The sequence below is a fragment of the Dryas octopetala genome, chromosome 2 (genome assembly GCF_963921425.1).
Source record: "Dryas octopetala chromosome 2, drDryOcto1.1, whole genome shotgun sequence".
NCBI lineage: Eukaryota > Viridiplantae > Streptophyta > Magnoliopsida > Rosales > Rosaceae > Dryas > Dryas octopetala.
In genome coordinates, this window is record NC_141367.1 from 2,554,167 (window position 1) to 2,566,113 (window position 11,947).

An 11,947-nucleotide genomic window follows, 5' to 3' on the forward strand; every position below is an offset into this window, starting at 1 on the left:
TAGGCAACCTGAAATATGGGTGCAACCGCAGTCGCAAATAAATTTCATTTCAATAGGTCTTTCACCTATTGAAAATCCAAACACTCACAAAGTGATCTGTTGGTTTCATTGCAATTGAAATCAAAAGGTATTCCTTTAAGTCAAGGGATTGTAATTAAGAGATGTAATCCATCTTGAATGGGTCGTACCCAAAATAATAAAACCCTTATTCCTTAAATGAATTTGGGTGAAATTATGTTGGGTAATATGATTATTATCATTTATTTACAATTTTTGTTCAACAGTTATATAAGCATTTGAGTTTATATAACACTCACTATATTGATTTTTATATATGCACTTATGAAAATTTTCCGCTATGAAGAGGAGAAATGACCGATCCTAAAGAACGGCGTGAAATAGCATAATATGCATATACTAGTCTTTTTTCATACCATTCAATATGAGAATGAGATATGAATGATAATGCAAATATAGTGAATGCATTTATTCGAAAACTAGATGCATATATATACAACTAAACTGCAAAGTCACATATGGAAGTTTTATATATGCCAACATGGATTGATGTCCTGACATGGTAGTCCATCAATTTGGCCGAAAATGATTTATTGCACACATGAAGCGTGAAAAATCTATAGGTTCCAAAGTTTAGCTCTCCAGAAGTGGAGATCGAGTATATGAGATGGTCTACACAAGCCCAATTAATTAAATTTGAAGATCCACATTCTCTACACAAATCATCCTAGAAGAGATGATAGTCCCTGAAAAGACTATAAAAGTCCCTGAAGAGGCATGGGTACCCAATTATAAAGATATATTTATATCTAATATATGCATGCAAATGAGAACTGTGAGATAGTTGATATAATGATGATATATTTTGTTTATAGCAGCTACTAAAAATCATCAGGGGCTATAATAATGTGGAATCACGTTTACTATAAATGCCGACAAAATTAAATGATTAGCCAAACTGGAAAGAGGCAATTCCAGTAGAATTGAATATCATTAAAAACGTGGAATAATAAGGACCTATAGTTCAAACACCAATATTGTTAACCTTGAAGGTTATTGAATGTTTGAAATAAAGTGAATGAAATCACTATGGGTTAAATACAAAAATGGTCCTCCAACTTTCACTCATATCTCAAAGTGGTTCACAAACTTCAAAACATGAGAAATTTGCCCACAAACTTTTCAAAGTGTTTCAAGTCAGTACAAATGTTAACTTTCATCCAGTCAGTTGACGAAGTGATCATGTGCACCACATATGACCACTTTTATGGGGGTATTTTTGTCCATTCAGAAAAAAAAAAACAAAATTAAAAAGAAAAATATTAAAAACAAACTGGAAAAAAAAAAACTAAAAGAAAAAATAAAAAGGGAAGGTCCCCTCATCGCCCACCCCTCGCTGCCTCCACCATCCCCCTCCCCTGGCCCCATCGCACCCACACCCATGGATCTGTCCACGAATATATTGCACCTCATCTTTGTATTTAACCCATTAATATATAATATGTATATGAATTTCAAAAAATGCAACAGATCTGTGAATAATAGATTGAGGACTCACAGAGCCCACAAGGATGAGGGAACCAACTTCTTCTTGCTTTCTTTGTAAATGGTGCGAATAGAGTTGGTTTTTTGGGTTTTTTTTGAAAGGATTTTCAGAGAAAATCTGGGAAGGGAAAGAGAGAGAGAAAGGATGGGGTGCGACACGGGCCAGGGGGAAGGGGAGGGTGAAGGCAATGGGGGGGACCTTCCCTTTTTATTTTTTTCTTTGAGTTTTAGGTTTTTTTTTTCCCTTTTTTTTTTAATATTTTTCTTTTTAATTTTTTTTCAGTTTGTTTGTTTTAATGGACATAAATACCCCCATAAAAGTGGTCATGTGCGGTGCATATGATCACTTCTGTCAACTGACTGGATAAAAGTTAACATTTGTACCGACTTGAAACACTTTGAAAAGTTCGTGGGCAAATTTGTCACATTTTGTAGTTTGTGGACCACTTTGAGACACGAGTGAAAGTTGGAGACCATTTTTGTATTTAACCCAATCACTATTTATAATGGCACAAGGTTTCTCTAAAGAAACATGAGATTGTGGTTATATATTCTCCTGTTATAGATGCAACCGCATTTTAACAAATTTAGTAAAATTAATGTGTTCATTGCACATGGAGAAAACCTTTACAGATTATGAAATGCCAGAAGCATATCACCAGAAGCGATTTCCTACAAGATATAGGACAAATTACTAAGTCAAATCCCAAATTGAAAGTGCAATGAAATATTATGTGCTTGAAGCAAATCCTTGAAGGATTGAAACCTGAAGCTCAAAGTATGTACTCAACTTTAACACTATGAATATGGTCAAAATTGCCTTATTGAGTACTTTGATTAGAACTCGAATTCAGAAATTGTTACAACATATTTAAACTCTTGAAAGAAGTTATGAATTAATTGAGACTCCTGAAGTGCTCATAAGATTATTGAATGCTTGAATATTGGATTTGATATAAATGACCTTGGGAAATGAAAATAGTGTCTCGAGCTACAGATCGAGTATTGTACTAATGAAATTCTTATGCCCAACGATTATTCGGTCTATTGGCACTAAGAATGATTACTTGCTTCCTACTAAGGAAGATGGAAGAAAACTCTTTGGTCCAAAAGCATCATATCTTAATGTGCCTTATTTAACTTAGCACGATGCAGTAGACCGAATTAATATAGCTTTGTTTCAGGTAATTTTTCCAATACTCAAAAGTATTTTCATAATAAATAATCTCTTTTAGAGAGAATTGTTTCTAACCACTTTATTTAGTGGAACTATATTTTGTTAGTATTGCTCTAACCTCAACAAGAATTCAACAGATGATGACAAGCATATATCTCCTGGAAGTCTAAAAGCATTGTTCATACAAGCATTGCCAAACTTCACTCTTTAGAAGATGGCATCTGAGATATCATTATTTGCTGGATTTTTGAGCCAGTCAAATTAAAGCTTGTTGTTATCAGGAGGAGCATCCAGCCGTTTTGCGTGTTGTACTCTTTTAATTTCCTTCGACTAGGGTTTTGTCCCACCGGGTTTTTCCTAGCAAGGTTTCAACTGAATTTTATCACTTTGCAAATTTTGCCTTAGATGGTTGAATCCTTTTTCACATAAGTACCTTTCCAACGCTCTAGAATTAGTAATTATGTACAAGCACCAAGTATTTGTGATTAATTTCACCAACACATACTGCCTCAGCAGTCAGCATCCAAACAAATATATTGGTGACACTAGCTAGTCAATCAGTTATATATATAGAGACTTGCATTTGTGTCATTTTTGGCTTCCATATATCAAAGTGCGCGCATATATGCACTAATCAGTTATAGAGAGGTCGAGTTACCTTTTCAAACTGAATTATTGGTAGGAAATCTTTTATGTACATCTGGTTCTCGTATCACATGGCTGTCCTTCTCATATATATGTACTTGCATATATGCATGCATGTTGTTCCCATATAGTACTTCATTATTATCTTTTCTATGGCTATTTGGCTTTGCTGTTTGATTGATCATATCCTCATAGGGAAAAAGATCGAAGTCCATCACTATCACCATGGCAAACATGATAGAGCATGTGGCACATTTCTTAGCATTGGATGATACTTAATTGAATGGTTATGGTATAATTGCCCAAATGGACAATTTGAAAAATTATAAGTAAACCCATGTGAGATGTGGCATATACGTTGTTTACGTCTCTGGAAAAATGCTAAAGGGATTACATTTTCGGACGATATTAGCTCACCATGTGATAGTTAACATGTATTGTCAATTTTAGTGCACTCAACATCAAATCTATGCTACGAGACATTATTCTCACTTTCGTTTTGCTTGCTTTTAATATTTGACAGCATGCTCAAATATACCCATGAATTACAGTTTGAGCATGTATATATAGTTGCAGTAGCTCTATATATAGTCTAGACCCCTAGCTTGTCAACTTGAGCTCCGAAGAGGCAAAAGAAGTAGAATAGAAACATGCATCTTGATTTTTCTAAGCATCATATTCTTCCTTTGATAATGGGTACGTGCAGCTTAGCTTAATATATATTTAAGAGATAATTAGGCTTAGGTCCTTTATAAAAACAGTTTTTAGATGGAGATCGGGGGTGTTTTCAAATTTATAAGAAAATCCTTTTAATTTATAATAATTTAGAAAAAAATCCGTTTAATTTATAATAAAGTCCTTTTAATTTATAAGAAAGTTCTTTTAATTTATAATAAAGTCCTTCCCCAATTTGAAGGGTATTTCCCCCTATTTGAAGGGTATTTCCCCTCTTAGGGTGTAGAGTGGGCTTTGTAGAAGCTGCATGTTAGGTTTTAACTCCGAGATTTTGGGCGGAACTCAAAATTTTGGAGTTAAAACCTAACATAAAGCCGTCAAAGAAGAAAAATAAAAGGACTTAATTAAAAACCTTAAATCACTACCAGTATTAGTTTAAGAAAGACTCAAAAAATGGACTAAACTCTAAGTCTTCCTATATTTAATTAGAAATAGAACATGATCAATTGTATTTAATGTTTAGCATCCAATTCTTCCCTTGTTGTAAAATTTCATTATTCAATATTGTGATTGTAAGGCTTCACTTCATGTATTTCCTGTTCTTTGGGGCTGCATGTATTGATTTCCTTCTTAATAGAAAGCTAATATATAGTGCCACTTTGATCACTTTCTCTTCAATATTGCGGTTCATATTGTGTTGCTGTTTACTGATGTGTGTTACATCACTAATCATTACATTTGATAGGTTACTTTTATATAAGACTAGTCTAGTTTACAATTAAGTTGGAGTAAATCAGTAAGTCATCGAAGATGTGCATACATACCTACCGAAAAATACTGGTGAAAATATGAATACTTACTCAAAAATTAATTAGGCGCCTGGACAATTCACTTGACATAGAACAATTTAACAATACGTTGTATTAAAGCAATACTCTTGAAGTCTTCATTATCAAATTGACTCCGAAGAGGGGGGTTTTTTTGGTTTGTTCTCCTTTTTGCATAAAAGGAATGGTTTTTTCCCCTGTTCTTCACCGTACAGTAAGAGTGGGAAGAAGAACATGGGTGATGTATTTTCTGAATTTGAGTCTCTGTCAGTGAGTGAAGAGAGAGAGATGAGTTGTTTTGCAAAGAGATCGAATAGGTGAGGGCAATGAAGAACAATGAATGTTCTTGAATCTTGGTCTTTACTCTTTAAGCAGAGGAGACGTTCTTCGTTCATGTGTTTTCCACAGTGAACAAAGGTAGAATTGGTGGAGAAACGACATGGATTTTTGCCGAATTCCCACAGACCGTGCCAATGTGTTTAGGTGGTTCACCCAAACTTGGGCTACGTCTTCAATGCTCTTGCTGTTAAAACAAATTAACAGTTCGAGCATGTATATATAGTTGCAATATCTCTATAGTCTATACCCCTAGCATAGGCACCTGTTCCTATATATATCTAATTAAATTAATGGATATATTTGTACGTAATTCTTAATTGAATTGCATGTATCCAAAGTGAAGTAAGAGATTGAGAAATGGAACACACAGCAGCACGTACTAGGGCAATATCATTATCATAATTATACTGATCATCAAGTAAATCCACGTAGGATGAAGTACATCATTGAGCTAGCTAGCAAACCCTTTAATTTATTTAATCAATATTATATTGTAATTTGTGTAGTGAAAATTAAGCATGATAGAATTGGCCATATATAACATCCGAATAGCAGGGAGATGGGCCTTTTTTGTGTATACTTATTAATTGTTGTCGTACCAGAACTGCTTCTGGAGATTGTCGACCAAATTCTTGTCGACTTGGAAGGCCTTTGCAAGAACATCATCAGAGATGGGAGGGTCGGAGCCGAAGACAGCATTGGCTATGGTGATGACTCCTGGGTTCTGGCTGCTCAGCCCAGCAATGGCCACAGCCTTGGTGTGTCCCACATTCTGTTGGAAGTGAATGAGACCAACTGGGAAGACAAACACATCTCCCTTGTTCAAAACTTTGGTGAATAGCTTGTTTTTAGCGTTTGGAAGGTTGGAGGTGACGAATCCAACGTAGAGTGTGCCTTCCAAGACCACAAGGATTTCAGAGGCACGTGGGTGAGTGTGGGGAGGGTTGATGCCGTTTGGTGCAAAGTCTATGCGAGCCAAGGATATACCGAGAGTGTTGAGTCCTGCTATTTGCTCCACATTCGCAGGTGTCACTTTAGAACCAACCGCGTTTGCTGTGCTTTGGGGAGTCAACCCGGAAAAGAAGAAATCGTTTGCTGATGCAAGCTTTGGGTCCTTGCAGAATTTCCCATTCACAAACACTGCTTGCACAAAAAAAATATATAGTTCATGTATAGTTGTGGGCATGCATTCATTAAGGAACAAAATATATATATACGAATGGATTGTACATATATATGTAATAATTCTTCATGTATAATAATCATATATAGTAATGCATAAGTATATATACCAGCAGATTGGGTGTCATTAATATCTACGCAGAAGTCCTGCAGAGGACTGGGGTCAGAGGCAGACACTACAAGGAAGGTTGCCAATGCCAGAATGGCAATTACAGTAACTGCAGGGAAATGAACAGCTTTCATCATACTGATCGAATTATAACTTATAAGCTTGCTTGCTAGCTTAATTGGTTGGCCTCAAACTTGTACTGTTTTGTGTAGACTACTTAATTGGTTTGAGTCTGAGATCGATGGATGAAAATCCTGCATTGGGTATATGCCTATTTATAGCAGCTTGGAGCTAGACGCTGAACGAACTGGTCTTTGGAGCTAGACACTGAAAGAACTGGTCTTTGATTTTTGTCGAAGCAGGTAACGACTTGGCTAATTTTTCCTAGCAGGTAAGGACTGAATTGGTACGTTGATTAAGTCTTTACATGTGAATGTGAATCGATCAACCCAAACAAAAACAAAAAAAACAAAAACCAAAATTTGAGCTAGGTACATTAATTAGACTACTAGCTTGCTCCAACATATATTTGATATTTAATTTCTCCTCTTCCTTCTCGAATGGATTTCTATATATGATGTCAATTTCTTAAATTAAATGTCCACAATCTTTTCTGTAGATAGATTAGAGATCATAGAAAATGCACTAATTAATTGTTAGCACTAACTGGATTGTGCATTTTAATTCCTTTTGGTTTTGGGAAATTTCATTAAATAACCCATTTTAATATATTATAGCTTCAATTTAGAACATTTTGCCATATATATATATATATGTTCATATTCATAATTAATTTATTGATTTTCATTATAACCTGAAATTAGATGCTGAAGAATTATTTGAAACTACGAAGTTTCATATACATACATGTGAATTGCAAATCTTATTATGCTTCCTATTGATATTACCTGACGTTATATAAGCGTTTGAGTTTATATAACACTCACTATATTGATTTTTATGTATGCACTTATGAAAATTTTCGGTTGTAAATGGGAGAAATGACCGATCATAAAGAACGGCGTGAAATAGCATAATATGCATATACTAGTCTTTTTTCATACCATTCAATATGAGAATGAGAATTGAATGATAATGCAAATATAGTGAATGCATTTATTCGAAAACTAGATGCATATATATACAACTAAACTGCAAAGTCACATATGGAAGTTTTATATATGCCAACATGGATTGATGTCCTGACATGGTAGTCCATCAATTTGGCCGAAAATGATTTATTGCACACATGAAGCGTGAAAAATATATAGGTTCCAAAGTTTAGCTCTCCAGAAGTGGAGATCGAGTATATGAGATGGTCTACACAAGCCCAATTAATTAAATTTGAAGATCCACATTCTCTACACAAATCATCCTAGAAGAGATGATAGTCCCTGAAAAGACTATAAAAGTCCCTGAAGAGGCATGGGTACCCAATTATAAAGATATATTTATATCTAATATATGCATGCAAATGAGAATTGTGAGATAGTTGATATAATGATGATATATTTTGTTTATAGTAGCTACTAAAAATAATCAGGGGCTATAATAATGTGGAATCACATCTACTATAAATGCCGACAAAATTAAATGATTGGCCAAACTGGAAAGAGGCAATTCTAGTAGAATTGAATATCATTAAAAACGTGGAATAATAAGGACCTATAGTTCAAACACCAATATTGTTAACCTTGAAGGTTATTGAATGTTTGAAATAAAGTGAATGAAATCACTATGAGTTAAATACAAAAATGGTCCTCTAACTTTCACTCGTATCTCAAAGTGGTTCACGAACTTTAAAATGTGAGAAATTTGCCCTTGAACTTTTCAAAGTGTTTCAAGTCAGTACAAATGTTAACTTTCATCCAGTCAGTTGACGGAAGTGATCATGTGCACCACACATGACCACTTTTATGGGGGTATTTTTGTCCATTCATAAAAAAACAAAATTAAAAAAATTAAAAAATTAAAAAATTAAAAAAACAAACTGAAAAAAATTAAAAAATTAAATGGCCAAGAGACACATTCCATTGAATGGGCAAAAGGCACATCTGTTCATAGCCATGGCTGTTTTAATTCAATCAGTGTTTCTTTATGAAACTTTGTGTCTGTTCAGTTTTAATTGAACGTATACCAGTGGCTTACTGGAGGATGACTCTATATAAAACAAATCAATGTTGGGCCTATTACTTTATAAAGCCCAATACTTAATTCCTTTCCACTTACATTTTCCATTCAGATAGAATATGATATTTAAGCAAATAAATATTTCCATAATAAATTTAAATATTCATTACTTAAAATATCATAATTCTAACAATCCCCCACATGAATGAAAATTGGCACAAATATATGTATATGAGGATGCAGACACTAGAAAGAGTTACTTATTGGAAAGTTATTGAATCAAGATAGGTAGCTTGTGGCCTTGAACCTTCCATAGTGAAGAACTATCAGATTTACTTGGCTAATCAGTGAACGCAATGTCTTGAACTATTCAGCCGTTGGTGTAAACCAAGACAATAGTAGTCACACAATAATCTCCCAGACATATTTTGGTTCTAACGGTTGTGTTCATTTTGGCCTTGAACAAAACCTGGTATTCATGAGTGCTTTAGAGAATTCAGCCCTACGTAAAATTCTCATAGAAACGGCCACATGTCCACTCATATAGGTGACTGCCTATAAGGAATATCCTGTCATACCCAACTTGGATAAACCAAGATAGAATCATTAAAAGCATAGCTTAGCCTATAATCACATTGCAGGCAGCACTGCTTCGTCTTATTAGGAATGGGAAGGAGATTTTATCTCCACAGTGCTAGGTCAGAGCATACCATAATTTAGTTGTCCCTTTTAAACCTAAATCTTGGGATCGCCAGTCAACTAGGTTGGGTTTCCACTATGGCTTCTCTTTTACAAGGGCTTTAATCCCATTTCCCTTGATAATCTATAAACTTGCTCTCTATTCAAACCTTTCGTAAACGGATCCGCTAAATTAACTCTTGACTTCACATAGTCAATGGTAATGATACCACTAGAGAGCAGTTGCTTCACGGTTGTTATGTCTTCGACGTATGTGTTGAGACTTACCGTTATACATGTTATTTTGTGCCCTGCAATCGCTGATTGGCTATCACAATGTATACATATAGCCGGTACAGGCTTAGGCCAACATGGACTATCCTCTAAGAAATTCTGAAGCCATTCGGCTTCTTCTCCTGCTTTATCAAAGGCTATGAACTCAGATTCCATAGTGGATCTAGCAATACACGTTTGCTTGGTGGATCTCCATGAAACAGCCGCGCCTCCAATCGTAAAGACGTACATATCCACTTGTGGATTTCGAGTCTTTAGTATCTGATATCTAGTTGGCATCATTATCGCCCTCAAGTACGGCTGGATATCTTGTATAATGTAGTCCAAAATTCTTAGTGTATCTTAGATATTTAAATACCCTAATTATAGCCTTCCAATGATCCTTTCCAAGATATATTATTTGTATATCTACTCAATCTGTTAACTGAGTAGGCTATATCAGGTCTAGTGCAGTTCATAAGATACATTAGACTACCAATAATACGAGCGTATTCTATTTGTGATATACCTTGACCATTATTCTTCATAAGATGAACACTTGGGTCATAAGGTGTTTGTACAGGACTTGTATCATACTTGTTAAACTTATCAAGTACTTTCTCAATGTAGTGTGATTGAGACAAGACTAGTCCATTAGATGTTCTAGAAATTTTAATTGCTAGAATCACATCTGCAACGCCTATATCTTTCATGTCAAAATTATTAGTTAGCATTTTCTTGGTTGATTTAATCATACCAATATTGCTAACCACACTACTACAAAAAAAGACCTTTAATATCGGTAATCCACTGATATCTATTAGGGTGAAAAACCGATATTTCCAGGGGTGATATCTATTCTACCCCTAGAATAGATATCGGTAATACACTGATATCTATTACATGTTTTAATATCAGAACGTTTGGAAAAACTGATATCCAAACATCTCAAACTGATATCTAAAATGTCAAAAAGGGTAAGAATTTAGGTAAAACAGATATCTAAACATATTTTAAATATCGTTTTGGTATTTTAAACTAATATCTAAATAGACTTTGATACTGGTTTTCGGTAAATAACTGATACTAAACCATCTTTATATATCGCATTTCTTATTAAACTGATATCTATTTTATGTTTTAATAACAGAAAGTTTGGAAGAACTGATATGTAAACATATTTTAAATATTGTTTATATACTTTAAACAGATATGTAAATGTATTTTCACTACAAACTACTGATGTTACACCCATCCTTACATATCGCATTACCTATTAAACGGATATCTAAACTAACTTTGATATCGTTTTTCAGTTATTAACTGATGTTAAACCCATCTTTATATATCAATTTTTTAATAGAATTAATATTAAAAACTCCGAAAAAAGTGATATGTAAGGTTGGTGTGAAATATTATTTTTTGTGTAAAACCTCATATAAATGCCCTGGACATGCAAGTACATAAATGTGTGGCCTGAAATTGGTGCATTTTCAAATTTGCTTCTCATCTAAACATTCCAAGTACAAAAATGCATTCCATTCATCCAAAACATGTCTACATTTCACAAAAATTAGGGGGAGACCTCATCTTTCTAACCCCATCTTTCAAATCTAAGCTAGGCCTATATAGTCAACATGTACAAAATATAAGGTATGGCCGTGCACATTTGTTCTAATTTGTATTACAGCAGTTCATGAGGGAAAATAATTTTACAAAATAATTGAATCAAAATTAACCTAAGAAATCTGCACCTCATTGACTTCAATTTCCTCATTGACAAGACTGAGTACCTCCATTTTTCTCAGAACATCTTCCAGACTACCAACCTGTTGAAACAATTTTAATGAAAGAATGAGAATGAAATATTGAAACGAAAAGGCTTATCAAAAGTTATGTTTCCACTTTGTACATTGATTTTTTTTTTTTTTTTTTTAAGGAAAGCAAGTTAGTACTTAGCATTTCTATATTGAGGAGCCATATGCATTTCTATATATATGTACATGAACGGCTGAAAATGCACTTCTTTTTCTTCATAACATGCATATGAAAGATAACTGTGATGATCCAAATCAAAACATTAGAGTTTTAGTTAGGAGCTTGCTCAATTTTACTTAATTAGATGTTACAATTAAGAAATCATGCATGAGGTAAAAGAAATTGAAGTGAGGTTCTGCACCACTCCCTTTTTAGGAAACCAAAAAGAATGCTAAAATCACCTCTGGAAGGAATTACAAAAATACAGACCTAACCAAGGAATGAAATCTTGTCCACTTCAGATCTCATGTAACAATCTGTTCTACAATCTATGGAGAAAGAAATTAATGTATGACCAAACACTATGAAGCA

The 11,947-nt window shown here is 34.1% G+C and overlaps 1 protein-coding gene across 1 annotated transcript; it reads right to left on the reverse strand.

The window, feature by feature from the left end:
* Positions 1-5,615: 5,615 nt before the first annotated feature.
* Positions 5,616-6,654, reverse strand: LOC147292479 (germin-like protein subfamily 1 member 14). Its single transcript, XM_086234541.1, has 2 exons — positions 6,519-6,654; positions 5,616-6,366 (listed from the first exon to the last, which is right to left on the reverse strand). Exons 1-2 carry the CDS (start codon positions 6,652-6,654, stop codon positions 5,810-5,812), a joined length of 693 nt encoding a protein of 230 aa, XP_086090667.1. The 3' UTR covers positions 5,616-5,809.
* Positions 6,655-11,947: the final 5,293 nt, after the last annotated feature.